At 47.5% G+C, this 18,693-nt stretch overlaps 1 protein-coding gene across 1 annotated transcript; it reads right to left on the bottom strand.

Annotated features, from left to right (window-relative positions):
• Positions 1-932: 932 nt before the first annotated feature.
• Positions 933-1,462, bottom strand: LOC124687924 (60S ribosomal protein L30). The gene has a single exon (XM_047221649.1). The coding sequence runs from the start codon at positions 1,404-1,406 to the stop codon at positions 1,065-1,067; it is 342 nt and encodes a 113-aa protein (XP_047077605.1). The 5' UTR covers positions 1,407-1,462; the 3' UTR covers positions 933-1,064.
• Positions 1,463-18,693: the final 17,231 nt, after the last annotated feature.

Here is an 18,693-nt window from a genome sequence, read left to right as displayed (position 1 = left end):
CTTCTCCCCAAAAGTTGTGGGGTGAGTTGAATTCACTCAACATGGTTCTTGCCATCTCAATGATAGTCCGGTTCTTCCTTTCAACAACACCATTTTGTTGAGGGGTGTATGGCGCCGAAAACTCATGCTTGATGCCCTCATCATCAACAAACTCTTGCATAGTATAGTTCTTGAACTCGGTGCCATTGTCGGTCCTAATCGCCTTGATCTCGGATTCATATGTACGTTGAGCTTTCTTGGCGAAGGTGATGAACTCTCTATGTGTCTCATCCTTAGACTTAAGGAGAAAGACCCAAGAGTATCTTGAGTAATCATCAACAATGACGAGTCCATACTTGCTTCCACCAAGAGTATCATAATGTGATGGCCCAAAGAGATCCAAATGAAGGAGCTCCGAGAGGCCTAGATGTGGTGACAATACTCTTGATAGGATGTTTCTTCTTGAGTTGTTTTCCGGCTACACATGCACTCGCATACACGATCTTTCTCAAAAGAAATGCCGGTTAGTCCAACAATGTGCTCACCCTTTAGGAGTTGTTTAAGATTTCTCATGTTAACATGACCAAGGCGGCGATGCCACAACCATCCTTCATCATGCTTGGCCGCCATTAGACATGTGGAGGGAGAGGGGCTCTCTTTCGAGAGGTCAACCAGATAAAGGTTGTTCTCCACATGTCCAACAAGGACCAATTTGAGATTGTCACTCCTAAAGACTTGCACATAATACTTAGTAAAATATGAATTGTAACCGGCATCGGCAAGATGATATATAGAAAGTAAGTTATAACCAAGGTATTCAACAAGCATGACCGTCTCAAGGCACAAGTCCTTAGAGATTGCCACCTTGCCATACCCAAGTACCTTTCCCTTTGAGTTTTTTTTGAATAACCATACTTTGATGACAGCAAAGTGCAATTAAACTCAGGCAAAACTTCCGATCCAAAAAGATATCCCCACGAAACTTGATTGACTAATAAATGTACACGCGACCAAATCAAGTCCAGCAAGAACTACAGTCTAGAACGGCTCAGACGACGCATCAGACAAGACAGTGAAAAGGTTGGTTACTGGCCAGCTGGAGTGGAGGTGATGATGTCAGAATCGCCAGGGTCAATGATACTCAGACAGCAGACGCTGAAGTATTTACCACAGGACGTTCCCAAATCAACATTGTTTCCATGGAAGTGGTGGACAGTGACCTTGGCCAACATAGCATAGTACTCGATCTCAGACTTCCGAAGTGGAGGGCAGTTGTTAGCAATGATCACTAGCTTTGACTTGGAGTTCCTGAGGGTCTTGAGGACGGTCTTGTAGCCGAGCGTGTACTTGCCGCTCTTCATGACAAGCTGCAGCTTGTTGTTGATGTTGTCCCCGGACTTCTTCGCCTTCTTCGTGGAGGCCACCATGGTTGCGACCCGAGGAGAAGCGGCTGCGACGCAAGTCTTGGCGGCGGCGGCGACGACGGCGGCTTCTGCTCGGGGATGTCTGCGAGATACCTTTCCCTTTGAGTTGTCACCAAAGGTGATGCTTGACTTCTTGTTGATATCCTCAATAAATTGATCAAGCACACCTCTTCCTCCGGTCATATGATTGGTGCATCCACTATCAAACACCCATTTTGGACCACCGGAGGCATACCCCTACAAAATCAAGTAGAGGATTTAGGAACCCATCGATTAATGGGTTCCTTTGCAATGGCAACAATATCTTTTGGTACCCAAATTGAGTACCCTCTATAAGCATAGCCATTAGGAGGGCCAACATAGTTAGCATAAACATCACCATAATAATCAACAAATAATGCATAGTGATCGTTTGGCCCCGTGCGGTCACCACTAGTGGCTTTGCCCCTTGAGGCTTTGCCATTATTAGTGACCTTCTTGTTCCTATCTTGAGCGGGTTTCTCCTTGTTGTAGTTCTTCTTCTTGTGAGACTTGGGAACATATCCAAGTCCAAACTTTTGATTGTTTGACCTTTGCTTACTCAAGAGGTCATCCAATCCCATCTTGTTCTTGGCGGTGGTGAACTTTGCAAGTTCCTTTGTTAACCTAACATTTTCCTCAAGAATAGATGCATGCTCATAAGAGGATTCATTAGGATGATAGTCGAGACCATATTTAGTCACCAAGGATTCAAGATATGCATTGGTCTCTGTTGCGGTCAGAAACCCACCGGCGGGCAGCGACTGGCAACACCGTAGAGCCGGGAACAACTAGGGCTGCGGCTGGCCCCAGTCCCTCAGAGCGACGGCCCGCAAAGCCTCCTGGTCACACGTCCGATGCTGTCGCAAGGGCGTGCCACCTGACCTATACCCGGTCGGGAAGGTGTTGGATGATGCCTCGCTTATTTCTCGCATGGCATACACGTAAACGTTAAATACGAGCCTCGATCGGCTCTCGAGTTATCCCGTGAATCGGCTCAAAGAGCCGATCCACCCATGATTCGTACAAGGTGTCCGAATATATGGTGGTCCCGCTTGATCAAGATAAATCTAATGCGATCTACGACGATTTAGGGTTTTCACCGCATAATCGGATCATCCTACTCACGATTGGGCCTCGCGCTCGCGTACGGTGATCGTAAGCCGATCCTAGACAGGGCCTAAAACCAACACGAGGTTGATCCCCGGAACATCCCGTCTAGGGCTAGCAAACTACACCCTACACGCCGCTGGATCCTCCAACCCTTTGTAAGGCCTAACTATTGCGGATATTAAACTAATCCTTGCAGAACAAGGAGCAACCGTAACGGATCGGATCTACTAAACTATGATCAAGCGGGGTGCCGCCCCTACACCTAAGATAGGTGTAAGGGCGGCTAGATGCATAAGGGTTGCACTACGACAACATATGATACGAAGAACAATGCTAACCCTAACACATCTAAGATAACTACGTTGCTCGCCATCAAAAAGGCTTCAGCACAAGAAACGCATGAACAGCGTAGGTAGGCTTGTGCTGCCTAGATCGCAAGATGCGATCTAGGCAGCATGGTGCTTACCGGAGAAACCCTCGAGACGAAGGAGTTGGCGATGCGCCGAGATTTGTTTGTGTTGAACGTTGGTTGTTGTTTATTTCATAAACCCTAGATACATATTTATAGTCCAATGGACTTTCTAATTCGAGCGTGCACCTAACCGTGCACGGGTAAAACTCTGACTCCTAACCGACACGTAATCTAATATGTTACAGATACAAGGGAAAACTAGCCCAGACTTTGCATGTAAGGCCGATTCACGTATTTCTTCTATATATATATCTTCAAGTCCATCTTGATCGCGGCCCACTTCTGACTCGGTCAAATTCTGGTGATAACACATGCCCCCCTGGTTTTGGAAATGACATTTCCAAAATCATTACGCTTTTCTTTCGTCGGGTCATGTCGTGGCAGAGCAGAAACGTCGCAGTATGACAACTTGCCTTCCCAACTTCTCTGCACGATTTGACAGTTTTTTGGCACCACCTCCTCGAAAACTGTTCAAACATTAAATCCCCACTTCTTTTATTTAACCGCACCGAACAGTTCTCCTCCTCATCCTCTCTGCATTAGCACTCCAAAAGCCCTTCGCGCACCATGTCTTCCTCTTCCTCCACCTCATCGGGACTTTCCCTTGGGTCCTCCTCCTCCCGCGAGACGCCGCCGGACATTCGCGCACCGGAAGAATGGGACTCGGAAGACCACGCCTCCTCCATCCGGTCCGAGGACGACAAGTCCTTGACCAGTGGGGAGAGCGACCTCCGCTTCCTCGCCGACGGGGAATCGGAGGAGGAGAGCGATGACGATCGCTTCTCCCGGGATGACTTCACCACTTCCGAGGAGGTGAGGGAGGAGGAGGAGGAGGACGACGACGACAACCCCTCCGACGAGCCGCCGGCCAAGCGCCACTGCCCCTGGCCGGGGAATCTCAGTGACTACGACAACGACGATGACGACGACGATGAGGAGGATGAGGACAACGAAGGTCCTGCCGGCGGCCGCTACAGCAGCCGACGACGAGCCCGCCGGGAGTAGCGCCGACAGCCGGCGACGAGGGTGACGATGAGGGCAGCGACGGCCCGTAGATAGGACCCTTAGCATAGGATCAGTAGTAGTAGACGGGGCAATGTATCCCCTTGGTACTCCCTTTTGAGAGCAATCAGCTCTTCTATGTAAGAAATCTCGTTTATTAATGAAGAAATTCCCCAATTTGATTTTGCCGATTTCCTTTATGCCAATTTAGCCGATTTCCCTTCATACTGATCCCGCCGATCGTCACTTAGCCAATGCTTAATGAGCCGATGACAACGCATCGGTCTCTCATGATCTATTCTTCATCCTTTTGACGTCGGAGTGATCGTGAACTTGCTCAAAGCTCAAAAGCCGATGTTAACATCACTCCTTCACGATCTATCTTTCGCCTTTCCCGACCGATGACCTTGAGCTCTGGCGGACAACGAAGCAGATCAACGCCTTTACGAGAGCCCCAGAACCGCTCGTCGAAACGACTTGATGCCGAAGCCGATACCTCTGGACCATTCAAATATTCAGTGATACTCTTCAAACCTGCCCAATCCTATTTAAAAAGGTTATGATGGAGGGCCATCCAATGAAATCTCAGTCGGCTTCTTAAGAACAGAGTATCTACGCAGTCAGTTGCCCCCCGAGCCTCCATTGAGGCGAGAACAGCAGTGGGCTGACAAAACGTGTCACCATCGGTTTCCAAGTCATGATGCAGCACCGACCGATTCCACCAAAATCGGCTCCTTATAGCAAAGGGTCCTTCCGGACAAACCGCCCCCGAGCCTCACTTAAGGCGAGAAAAGTGGTGAGTCAGCCTAACGTGCCGCCATTGGCCTCAGAGCCAGCCGATCTCAACAAAATCGGCTTCCCAGAGCAGAGAACCTTCAGGGTGAGCTGTCCCCCGAGCTTCTTCAGTCCACTTCTTCGTCTTGCTGGTCAGATCGGCTCCTTTCCTTCGGCGGATTTGATGCAACCCATCCTTAACCTGATCTGCACGTTCATGCCGCTCTTGGCATTGGTCGTGGTCATGATCCCTCAAACCTGCCCCGCCTAATACCGCGGACTCGAATACTCGCAAAAAGAATCCAGAGGTTCTTGAAGAGAGGATCTGAGCCATCAAACCACTCCATTGAGGAGCTCTTCCATTAGAGTCTCTCTTCGTGGCTCACTTCCTGCTCCATTGAACCCCTGCTTATAACAGTTGCTCCATTGAACCCCTGCTTATAACAGTTGTATCCCTTGAGTCGATGGCCATGCATCGGCTTTCTATCCTTAAGTCGATGTCTGCTGCATCGGCTGTGCTTAAAAAATTTTGAATTTTTTACGGGCCGATCCATGTATCGGCCCCCATACTTCAATACCCATCATCAAAGAATATCTTGGGCTGCTGGGCGTTCGAAAGATACTCCTACTTCATATATCCTCGTGTTTTATTCTCCACCTAGGTGCCCCCCGAGCCGATTCTGTCAAGAGAATTGAAGGTATCGGCTCTTCAGGGATTCCCTGTTGGATCGAATGTTGAACCCTGGCAGAATGGATGGTGAGGATAATTTTGGCCGATTGCTGGAATCGGCCTCCACGTTGAATTGCTCAATGAAGGTTTTATAATATTCCTCCATAAATTTTTGGGGCCGATCACAAGGATCAGCCTCGCCACATTTGTCCATCGATGTTGCTCTTGTTACACGGTCAGTCCGGTGGATAAAACCAGCCTAACCCCGTTCTTTGTCACGTCGATGCGCTCACGGCCGTCCAAATTGATGCCCGAGAGTGGCTCTTGGCCTGATGTCTCCCAAACGTCCATGCCGGATCGTTGAAATCTCGACTGAATCATCCGCGTGGACGACTTCTACTTCATCTCCATCCCACCGTATTAGGCATTGGTGCATCGTGGATGGAATGCAACAATTGGCGTGGATCCAATCTCTCCCTAGTAGTACAAGCATAGGTGCTCTTGCTGTCGACAATAAAGAACATCGTAGGGACAGTTTTCCTTCCTACGGTCGGATCCACATTCGTAACACCTTGTGCGTCGGATGCTTGGCCGTTGAAATCGCTCGGTGTTACATTGGTCTTGATCGGATCCGAGCCGGAGCGTCCCAACCGACGTAGCATGGAGTATGGCATAATGTTAACCGCCGCTCCGGTGTCCACCAACATCTTGTTGACAGGCTGCCCATTGATGTAACCTCGCAAGTACAGGGCCTTCGGATGCTCGTAACTTCTTTCTCGCGGCTTCTCAAAGATGACCGGCCGTGGGCCGCAGTCCAATTGTGCCACAGGTGCTTCGTATAATCCTTGAGCGCTAAACTCCGTTGGAAGGATGAAGACCATGTTTGTGCCACCCGATGTCTCATCATCGGCTTTCCTTTGCTTGGGGCGCCACTCTTTTCTTTGTGGCCGACCTTCTTCGTCCAGGGTTCGCTGAATTTTGGCGGCCAAATCAGGCCGTGTCTTCCTCAACGTGTGCAGGTATAACCTTTCGGCTTCTTCCAACCCACGTAGACGCTGAACCCTTCTCTTCTGGGAACGGCTGAGCCCATCAGGGCACCCCCTTGGCCGATGATACTTATCTTCTTCATCATCGTCCTCTAGTTCCTCGAGATCTTCCACCCGAGCGGACTCAGCATGCTTGTTCCGAGGCGGGAGAGGCCCTAGACGCTTGAACACGGACACGTTAGCCGCATCCTTCTTCCTTTGTTTACATTCTCGGGCAATTGCCGATTGTTGGCAATCGGCTCATTCCTCGAATCCCAACGAGTGTCTGAAGAAGGGGCAGTCCCAGTGCCTATCCACGTCGTCTTGCTCCCCCGACTTTTCCTTGGCGTGGCGCTCGTATCGCTCCTCGTCGTGATCATGCCGACGACGTCTCCTGTCGTCCCTAGCAAGACGATCTTTTTCATCATCGTCGCTGTATCGCCGGCGTTGGTCATACCGACTCACATACTTGTTGAGGAGGTGATCAGAGAGAGGTCGTTGATATCTTATGTTCTTCACTTCTCCCTCTGTGACGTAGCGCTTGCCGTCTTGGCGGAGCCGATCGCGTGGAGCGGCTTCCTCTGTGTCTTTGCTATGAGAGCAGTGAAGGGGTTCGTAGCATAGAAAACAAAAAATTTCCTACCGCAAGACGAATAAAACCAATAGATCTAATCTATGGAACACCCAAGATCTAATCTACAAGATCGAAGCAACGAGATGGAGATGAGACTAACCCTCGAAGATTCCAAAGCCTACGAGATTAATCTCGTTGTTGGTGTAGACGATCGTTCCGTGCTGCAATCCGGCAGCACTTCCGTACTCGGTCGTGCGTACGGTGTCGATGAAACCCGTCCTTTCCCCGTTCCAGCGGGCAGCGGAGGTGTGGTAGATCCCCTCGGAATCCCAACAGCACGACGGCGTGGTGGTGGTGGTGGAGGAGAAAAGCTGCAGGGCTTCGCCAAGCCGGAGCAGACTTGCGGTGGAGGAGAGAGGGGGGCGGCAGACTTTGGTGTGTGGGGACAAGTGGCCGGCTGCCCCTCTCCTCTATTTATAGAGGGAGGGGCGGCCAAGGCAGCCCCTTGGGCCCCACCAGCGCACGTAAGGAAAGGGGGATCAGAAATCATCCCCTTCCAAGTTTGCTTCCCCTTCCAAAATTGCTCCCTCGATTTTAGGGATTTGATCTTATCCTCCGGGATTTGATCTTATCCCTAGGGGGCTGGCCGGCTGGGCCTTGAGGGCTAGGTGCCCCTGGCCCATTAGGCCAGGCTGCACTCCCTTGGCCCATGTGGTCCCTCCCGGGGTGGTGGGCCCACCGGTGGCCCTCTAGAACCTTCTAGAAGCTTCTGGTCAAACACCGAAACTTTTTCCGAACCCCGGAAAATAACTTCCCATATATGAATCTTATTCTCCGGACCATTCCGGACCTCCTCGTGATGTCCTCGGATCTCATCCGAGACTCCGAACAAACTTCGTACTCCATCTCATATTCCGAATCTACTTATGCGACATCAAACCTTAAGCGCGTCACCCTACGGTTCGTGAACTATGTAGACATGGTCGAGACTCCTCTCCGACCAATAACCAATAGCGGGATCTGGAGATCCATAATGGCTCCCACACATTCAGCGATAACTTAGTGATCGATTGAACCATGTACATACGATGCCGATTCCCTTTGTCTCGCGATATTTTACTTGTCCGAGGTTCGATCCTCGGTATCTCCATACCTTGTTCAACCTCGTTACCGACAAGTACTCTTTACTCGTACCGTGGTATGTCATCTCTCATGATCCAATCATGTGCTTGCAAGCTATTCAGACGACATTCCACCGAGAGGGCCCAGAGTATATCTATCCGTCATCAGGATGGACAAATCCCACTATTGATCCATATGCGTCAACTCACACTTTCCAAATACTTAATCCCATCTTTATAACCACCCATTTACGCAATGGCGTTTGATGTAATCAAAGTACTCTTCCGGTGTAAGTGATTTATATGATCTCATGGTCAAAGGACTAAGACAACTATGTATCGAAAGCTTATAGCAAACTGAACTTAATGACTTGATCTTATGCTATGCTCATTTGGGTGTATGTCCATTATATCATTCAACTAATGACATAACCTTGTTATTAATAACATCCAATGTTCATGATCACGAAACCATGATCATCTATTAATCAACAAGCTAGTTATATAAGAGGCTTACTAGGGACTCCTTGTTGTTTACATAACACACATGTATCAATGTTTCGGTTAATACAATTATAGCATGGTATGCAAACATTTATCATAAACACAAAGATATTATAATAACCAGTTTATTATTGCCTCTTGGGCATATCTCAACCAGTCTCCCACTTGCACTAGAGTCAATAATCTAGATTACATTGTAAGGTACCTAACACCCATGGCATTCTGGTGTTGGTCATGCTTTGCCCTAGGGAGAGCTTTAGTCAACGGATCTGCAACATTCGGATCCGTGTGTACTTTGCAAATCTCTACTTCACCATCTTCGATGTACTCGCGAATCGAATGAAAACGCAGCTTGATATGCTTCGACTTTCTTGTGTGACCTTGGTTCCTTTGCATTGGCGATGGCACCCGTGTTGTCACAATAAATGACTAACGGGTCCAATGCACTAGGAACCACACCAAGCTCAACAATGAACCTTTTCATCCATACCGCTTCCGATGAAGCCTCTGAAGCCGCTATATATTCAGATTCTGTTGAAGATTTCGCCACCGTGCATCGCTTGGAACTGCTCCAGCTACTCGCCGCACCATTCAATATAAACACGTACCCGAGTCGAGACTTAGAGTCATCGGGATCGGTGTTCCAACTTGCATCGGTGTAACTGGTTACAACGAGCTCTTGGTCACCGCCATAACAAAGAAACATATCCTTAGTCCTTTTCAAGTACTTCAGGATATTCTTGACCGCCGTCCGGTGTTCCATTCCCGGATCACTTTGATATCTCGCTGGTCAAACTAACAAGCATGGGCGATATCCGGTCTAGTACACAGCATGGCATACATGAGAGAGCCTACTCGCCGAAGCATAGGGGATCTTGCTCATCCTCTCTCTTTCATCTGCCGTAGCCGGACCTTGAGTCTTACTCAAGACCTTACCTGGCAACATTGGCAAGAACCCTTTCTTGCTTTCATCCATTCTAAACTTCTTTAGAATCTTGTCCAGGTATGTACTTTGTGAAAGGCCTATTAGGCGTCTTGATCTATCTCTATAAATCTTGATGCCTAAAATGTACGCTGCTTCACCAAGGTCTTTCATTGAAAAACACTTATTCAAATAACCTTTAACGCTGCTTAATAGTTCTATATCATTCCCAATCAATAATATGTCATCTACATATAATATCAGGAACGCTACAGAGCTCCCACTCACTTTCTTGTAAATACAGGCCTCACCATGAGTCCGTATAAAACCGAAGTCTTTGATCACTCTATCAAAGCGTAGATTCCAACTCCGGGATGCTTGCTTCAGTCCATAAATGGAACGCTGAAGTTTGCATACCTTGTCAGCTTTTTCAGGATCGACAAAACCCTTGGGTTGTACCATATACAACTCTTCCTCAATATCACCATTGAGGAACGCCGTTTTGACATCCATCTGCCAAATCTCATAATCGAAAAATGCAGCTATTGCTAACAAAATCCTCACAGACTTTAGCTTCGCTACAGGTGAGAAAGTCTCATCGTAGTCAACTCCTTGAATTTGTCGAAAACCCTTTGCGACAAGTCGAGCCTTATAGACAGTAATATTACCATCAGCATCTGTTTTTCTCTTGAAGATCCATTTATTCTCGACAGCCTTGCGGCTATCAGGTAAGTCTACCAAAGTCCATACTTTGTTATCATACATGGATCCCATTTCGGATTTCATGGCTTCTTGCCATTTGTTGGAATCAGGGCTCATCATCGCTTCTTCATACGTCGCAGGGTCCTCATCATTGTTGTCCACAATCATGACATTTAGACAGGGATCATACCAATCAGGAGTGGTACGTTCCCTCGTCGATCTGCGAGGTTCGGTAGCTTCCTCGTTCGAAGCTTCATGATCATCATCATTCGCTTCCTCTCCTATCGGTGTAGGCTGCGCGAAACTTCTTCCCGCACTCGCGCTACTCGATCTATGAGAGAAGGTTCGAGTAACCTCGTCGAGTTCTACTTTCCTTCCGGTCACTTCTTTAGTGAGAAACTCCTTCTCAAGAAAGGATCCGTTCTTGGCAACAAAGATTTTGCCTTCGGATCTCGTGATAGAAAGTGTACCCAATTGTTTCTTTAGGGTATCCTATGAAGACGCATTTCTCCGCTTTGGGTTCTAACTTGTCGGCTGTAACTTCTTTACATAAGCTTCGCAACCCCAAACTTTAAGGAACGACAGACTTAGGTTTCTTCCCAAACCATAATTCATACGGTGTCGTTTCAACGGATTTAGATGGTGCCCTATTTAAAGTGAATGCGGTCGTCTCTAATGCATAACCCCAAAACGACAACGGCAAATCGGTAAGAGACATCATAGACCGAACCATATCTAAGAGAGTTCGATTACGACGTTCGGACACACCATTGCGCTGTGGTGTTGCCGGCGGTGTCAATTGTGAAAGTATTCCGCATTTCTTTAAATGCATGTCAAACTCATAACTCAGATATTCGCCTCCACGATCAGAACGCAGAAACTTAATCTTCTTGTTACGCTGATTTTCTACTTCACTTTGGAATTCCTTGAACTTCTCAAAAGTCTCGGACTTATGTTTCATAAAGTAAATATATCCATATCTACTCAGATCATCCGTGAAAGTTAGAACATAACGATAACCACCGCGCGATGCTACACTCATTGGTCCGCACACATCGGTATGTATGATTTCCAATAAGTCACGTAGCTCGCTCCATTGTTCCGGAAAATGGAGTCTTAGTCATTTTTCCCATTAGACATGCTTCGCATCCGTCAAGTGACTCAAAGTCAAGTGACTCAAGAAGTCCATCGGAATGGAGTTTCTTCATGCGCTTCACTCCAATATGACCAAGACGACAGATGCCACATATAAGTAGAATTATCATTCAATTTAATTCGCTTAGCATCAATGTTATGAACATGTGTATCACTACTATCGAGATTTAACAAGAATAAACCATTCATCTCAGGTGCATGGCCATAAAAGACATTACTCATATAAATCGAACAACCATTATTCTCGGACTTAAACGAATAACCGTCTTGCATCAAACAAGATCCGGATATAATGTTCATGCTCAACGCAGGTACCAAATAACAATTATTAAGGTTTAAAACTAATCCCGAAGGTAGATGTAGAGGGAGCGTGCCGACGGCGATCACATCGACTTTGGATCCATTTCCAACGCGCATCGTCACCTCGTCCCTCGCCAGGCTTCGTTTATTCCGCAGTTCCTGTTTCGAGTTACAAATGTGAGCAACCGAACCAGTATCAAATACCCAGGCACTACTACGAGAACCAGTAAGATAGACATCTATAACATGTATATCAAATATACCTTTCTTCTTGATGTTGCCGCTCTTCAGATCGGCCAAGTATTTGGAGCAATTACGCTTCCAGTGCCCCTTCCCCTGGCAGTAATAGCACACAGTATCAGGCTTAGGACCAGCCTTAGGCTTCTCAGGAGGCGCTGCAACTTTCTTGCCGCCCTTCTTGAAGTTGCCCTTGTTAGGCTTGCCCTGCTTCTTGAACCGGTGGTCTTGTTGACCATCAACACTTGGTTCTCCTTCTTTATTTCTACTTCAGCAGACTTCAGCATGGAGAAGAGTTCAGGTAACTCTTTGTTCATGTTCTGCATGTTGTAGTTCATCACGAAGTTCTTGTAACTTGGTGGCAGTGATTGGAGGACACGATGAATACCCAACTTGTTAGGGATCATCATCCCCAAGTCATTGAGCTTCTTCGCATGCCCGGACATGACGAGCATGTGCTCACTAACGGAGCTGCCCTCTTCCATCATGCAGGTAAAGAACTGCTTCGAGGCCTCATAGCTCTCCACGGCCGCATGAGTTTCAAAGATAAGTTTGAGCTCACGCATCATCTCACATGGGTCGTGGTGCTCAAAACGCTTTTGGAGCTCTGCCTCTAAGCTGCACAAGATGGCACACTGAACTTCGGAGTACCGAGTTGCCCGAGTCTCATAGACATTCCTAATGTCCTCGGACACTGCAGGAGGTGGTGGGGGACCTAGCGGTGCTTCGAGCACATATTGCAGGCTTCCACCAGTGAGGAAGATCCTCACATGACGGAACCAGTCAGTGAAGTTGCTACCATTGCCCTTAAGCTTTTCTTTCTCTAGGAACTGGTTAAAATTGATGGAGGGGGCGCCATGATCTACAACATATTTGCAAAGAGTTTAGACTAAGTTTATGATAAATTGAGTTCAATTTTAATTCTGAAATTAACTAGGTGAACTCCCACTTAAAACAACATCCCTCGCATTGTCTTAGTGATTACACGAACCAAATCCACTACACCAAGTCCGATCTTCACGAGAAAAGATGTAGCTTCAAAGGCGAACACTCAAAGTGTTCATCATATCATTCATATGACTCATGCTCTACCTTTCGGTATCCCGTGTTCCGAGACCATGTCTGTACATGCTAGGCTCGTCAAGGCAACCTTGGTATCCGCGTGTGCAAATCTGGCTTGCACCCGTTGTATGCACATGTAGAGTCTATCACACCCGATCATCACGAGGTGCTTCGAAACGACAAGTCTTAGCAACGGTGCATACTAAGGATGAACACTTTATTATCTTGATATTTAGTGAGAGGGATCATCTTATAATGCTACCGTCGCGATCTAAGCAAAATAAGATGCATAAAAAGGATTAACATCACATGCAATTCATAATGTGTGATATGATATGGCCTTTCTTCTTGTGCTTTTGATCTCCATCTCCAAAGCACGGACATGATCTCCATCATCACCGACATAGGCGTCAAGGTCGGTGGCGCCGCTTCATGGTTGTCCATCACTTATAGCTACTATAACAACTACTTGAAATAAAGCTATTACATGATGAATAGACACGCAGGTCTTTAACAAAAATTAAAGATAACCATTAGGCTCCTGCGGTTGCCATAATACAATAATGAACATCTCATACATCAAATATAATCATCATCACATCATGGCCATATCACATCACCAAACCACTGCAAAAACAAGTTAGACGCCTCTAATTTGGTTTGCATATTTTACGTGGTTTAGGGTTTTCGAGTAAGATCCAATCTACCTACGAACATGAACCACAACGGTGATACTAGTGTTGACAATAGAAGTGTAAATTACAATCTTCACTATGGTGGGAGAGACAGACACCCGCAAAGCCACTTATGCAATACAAGTTGCATGTCAAGCGTGGAGCAAGTCTCATGAGACGCGGTCATGTAAAGTTAGCCCGGGCCGCTTCATCCCACCATCCCGCAAGAAGCAAAGTACACAAACTAAAGCAACAAAAGCATCACCGCCCACAAAACCATTGTGTTCTACTCGTGCAACAGATCTATGCATAGACATGGCTCTGATACCACTGAAGGGGTTCGAAGCATAGAAAACAAAAAATTTCCTACCGCAAGACGAATAAAACCAATAGATCTAATCTATGGAACACCCAAGATCTAATCTACAAGATCGAAGCAACGAGATGGAGATGAGACTAACCCTCGAAGATTCCAAAGCCTACGAGATTAATCTCGTTGTTGGTGTAGACGATCGTTCCGTGCTTGCAATCCGGCGGCACTTCCGTACTCGGTCGTGCGTACGGTGTCGATGAAACCCGTCCTTTCCCGTTCCGGCGGGCAGCGGAGGTGTGGTAGATCCCCTCGGAATCCCAACAGCACGACGGCGTGGTGGTGGTGGTGGAGGAGAAAAGCTGCAGGGCTTCGCCAAGCCGGAGCAGACTTGCGGTGGAGGAGAGAGGGGGGCGGCAGACTTTGGTGTGTGGGGACAAGTGGCCGGCTGCCCCTCTCCTCTATTTATAGAGGGAGGGGCGGCCAAGGCAGCCCCTTGGGCCCCACCAGCCGCACGAAGGAAAGGGGGATCGGAAATCATCCCCTTCCAAGTTTGCTTCCCCTTCCAAAATTGCTCCCTCGATTTTAGGGATTTGATCTTATCCTCCAGGATTTGATCTTATCCCTAGGGGGCTGGCCGGCTGGGCCTTGAGGGCTAGGTGCCCCTGGCCCATTAGGCCAGGCTGCACTCCCTTGGCCCATGTGGTCCCTCCCGGGGTGGTGGGCCCACCGGTGGCCCTCTAGAACCTTCTAGAAGCTTCGGTCAAACACCGAAACTTTTTCCGAACCCCGGAAAATAACTTCCCATATATGAATCTTATTCTCCGGACCATTCCGGACCTCCTCGTGATGTCCTGGATCTCATCCGAGACTCCGAACAAACTTCGTACTCCATCTCATATTCCGAATCTACTTATGCGACATCGAACCTTAAGCGCGTCACCCTACGGTTCGTGAACTATGTAGACATGGTCGAGACTCCTCTCCGACCAATAACCAATAGCGGGATCAGGAGATCCATAATGGCTCCCACACATTCAGCGATAACTTAGTGATCGATTGAACCATGTACATACGATGCCGATTCCCTTTGTCTCGCGATATTTTACTTGTCCGAGGTTCGATCCTCGGTATCTCCATACCTTGTTCAACCTCGTTACCGACAAGTACTCTTTACTCGTACCGTGGTATGTCATCTCTCATGATCCAATCATGTGCTTGCAAGCTATTCAGACGACATTCCACCGAGAGGGCCCAGAGTATATCTATCCGTCATCAGGATGGACAAATCCCACTATTGATCCATATGCGTCAACTCACACTTTCCAAATACTTAATCCCATCTTTATAACCACCCATTTACGCAATGGCGTTTGATGTAATCAAAGTACTCTTCCGGTGTAAGTGATTTATATGATCTCATGGTCAAAGGACTAAGACAACTATGTATCTAAAGCTTATAGCAAAGCTGAACTTAATGACTTGATCTTATGCTATGCTCATTTGGGTGTATGTCCATTATATCATTCAACTAATGACATAACCTTGTTATTAATAACATCCAATGTTCATGATCACGAAACCATGATCATCTATTAATCAACAAGCTAGTTATATAAGAGGCTTACTAGGGACTCCTTGTTGTTTACATAACACACATGTATCAATGTTTCGGTTAATACAATTATAGCATGGTATGCAAACATTTATCATAAACACAAAGATATTATAATAACCAGTTTATTATTGCCTCTTGGGCATATCTCCAACAAGCAGCTGCCCTCATCTCCGTCCTTACCAGAGTGGTGCCCAAGCCCTACCATTTTGATATTGCACGAGAGATCTGGCTGGCACCCTCCATGGTAAGTATACTCCACCATGTTAACGGCGGACGCCGGTGAAATCGGCGCTCTTGGTGCTGCCAATGCGCATGGCAACGGTGAACGGGACTGGAATGGTATCTCTCCTTTGTAAGTCCCCAGAGCTGATCCCGACGGAGAATACCGGTGGCTCATGATTTCCTGGACCACGCGCAGAGCGACACGCTCCAAAGTGTTTACCAGGCTCTCAGAGTGGCGATGCAGCGAATGAGCCACCATGTAGTTGATCTCCTGACGCAGCGACCTGGTGCGTTCTTCTGACGGGCGGACGGGTCCACTCCATCGAGTGCGCCTTCGGGTGAGAACCCCTTCCACCTGACGCCGTGGGAGCGGGTTCCGTGGAAAGAGCCGATGAGTTCGGCTTCGAGGACTGCCTTGATCTCGTCATGCTTCTTCTTGAGCTCGTCGGTCGGATCCTCGTACTTGGCCGGAGTGCTTTCCGCCATCTCGGATGTAGATGGCGATGCGGCGGATGTCGAAGATCGTCCCACCGGGCGTGCCGAGAATGTGTTGCGGTCGAAACCCACCGGCGGGCAGCGGCCGGCAACACCGTAGAGCCGGGAACAACTAGGGCTGCGGCTGGCCCCGGTCCCTCGGAGCGACGGCCCGCAAAGCCTCCTCGGTCACACGTCCGATCGTTGTCGCAAGGGCGTGCCACCTGACCTATACCTGGTCAGGAAGGTGTTGGATGATGCCTCGCTTATTTCCTGCATGGCATACACGTAAACGTTAAATACGAGCCTCGATTGGCTCTCAGGTTATCCTGTGAATCGGCTCAAAGAGCCAATCCACCCATGATTCGTACAAGGTGTCCGAATATATGGTGGTCCTGCTTGATCAAGATAAAGCTAATGCGATCTACGACGATTTAGGGTTTTCACCGCATAATCGGATCATCCTACTCACGATTGGGCCTCGCGCTCGCGTACGGTGATCGTAAGCCGATCCTAGACAGGGCCTAAAAACCAACACGAGGTTGATCCCCGGAACATCCTGTCTAGGGCTAGCAAACTACACCCTACACGCCGCTGGATCCTCCAACCCTTTGTAAGGCCTAACTATTGCGGATATTAAACTAATCCTTGCAGAACAAGGAGCAACCGTAACATATCGGATCTACTAAACTATGATCAAGCGGGGTGCCGCCCCTACACCTAAGATAGGTGTAAGGGCGGCTAGATGCATAAGGGTTGCACTACGACAGCATATGATACGAAGAACAATGCTAACCCTAACACATCTAAGATAACTACGTTGCTCGCCATCAAAAAGGCTTCAACACGAGCAACGCATGAACAGCGTAGGTAGGCTTGTGCTGCCTAGATCGCAAGATGCGATCTAGGCAGCATGGTCCTTACCGGAGAAACCCTCGAGACGAAGGAGTTGGCGATGCGCCGAGATTTGTTTGTGTTGAACGTTGGTTGTTGTTTATTTCATAAACCCTAGATACATATTTATAGTCCAAGGGACTTTCTAATTCGGGCGTGCACCTAACCGTGCACGGGTAAAACTACGACTCCTAACCGACACGTAATCTAATATGTTACAGATACAAGGGCAAACTAGCCCAGACTTTGCATGTAAGGCCGATTCACGTATTTCTTCTATATATATATCTTCAAGTCCATCTTGATCGCGGCCCACTTCTGACTCGGTCAAATTCTGGTGATAACAGTCTCAACATGCAAAGAGAGTTGCTCTTGTAAACGAACATGTTCCTCAACAAGCTTAGCATGCTCACTAGTAAAAGATGTAGGGGAACTAGCATGCTTTTCAACAACAATGGGATCCTTCATTGATTCAAGTGCTTTCATGTAGGTTTCTTGGAGTAGGTCATGATTCTCTCCAAGTTTCTTGAGCTCATCCTTTACAAGCTTGTTAGCTCTTTCAAGGTGGTCAAGATCCCTAGTGAGAGAAGCATGAGCAACTTCAAGTTCCTCCTTTGAGGTATGGAGCACTTGAGTCAAAGATTGAGCCCTATCAATAGTTTCTAGGTCCTTAACTTTATCAAGTTCATAAGTTTCAATTTGTTGCTTAAGGCCTTGAGATATGCACCTTTCGGTTTTTAGCTCTTGTCTTAGGAGATTGAATCTCGGTTCCTTTTCATTCAATTGATATTCTAATTCCTCAATGGACTCATCCTTTTCTTTGAGAGAGTCCATCAAGAAATCAAACTTGACAAGAGCTTCACCACGAAGGGTGCATCTAACATTGTAAAGTTCCTTAAGCACAATTAATTCATCTTGATTTTCATTTTCATCATCAAGAACACTAGATAGGGAAGGTGGAGGTTCCATTACCTTGGTTTCTCTTGCCATTAGACAAGAGCCAACGATTGTAGAGGGAAGAGAGTCATCGGAGTCATCGTCTTGAGTTGTTCTTGCCATGAAGGAAGAGCCAACACCATTCTCCGTGGAGTAATCCTTGGAGTAGTCATATGTGAAGAGTGACCCAGGCTTAGAGAAAGCCAAACCGGCCACTCCAGCCTCCTTCTCCTCATCTTCCTCTTCTTCATCGGACAAGTACTCGGCTCCAACAAAAGCCCTTCCCTTGTTCTTCTTGTATCGATCATTGATTGGGTTTGGCTTCAACCTTGGCTTGACCCCTTTGATGAACTTTGGCTTGTCTACCCTTTTCTCATAAGGGCACTCATTTGCAAAGTGGCTATCTTCATCACAGTTGTAGCAAGTTCTCTTCTTCTTCTTGTCATTGAAGAGCGTTGGAAGCTTTCCCTTGTACTTCTTGGCAAAGAAGGCAAAGTCGGTACCAATGTCA

This window comes from Lolium rigidum, chromosome 2, assembly GCF_022539505.1.
Source record: "Lolium rigidum isolate FL_2022 chromosome 2, APGP_CSIRO_Lrig_0.1, whole genome shotgun sequence".
Classification (NCBI taxonomy): domain Eukaryota; kingdom Viridiplantae; phylum Streptophyta; class Magnoliopsida; order Poales; family Poaceae; genus Lolium; species Lolium rigidum.
This window is presented reverse-complemented; position numbering and strand designations above follow the sequence as displayed.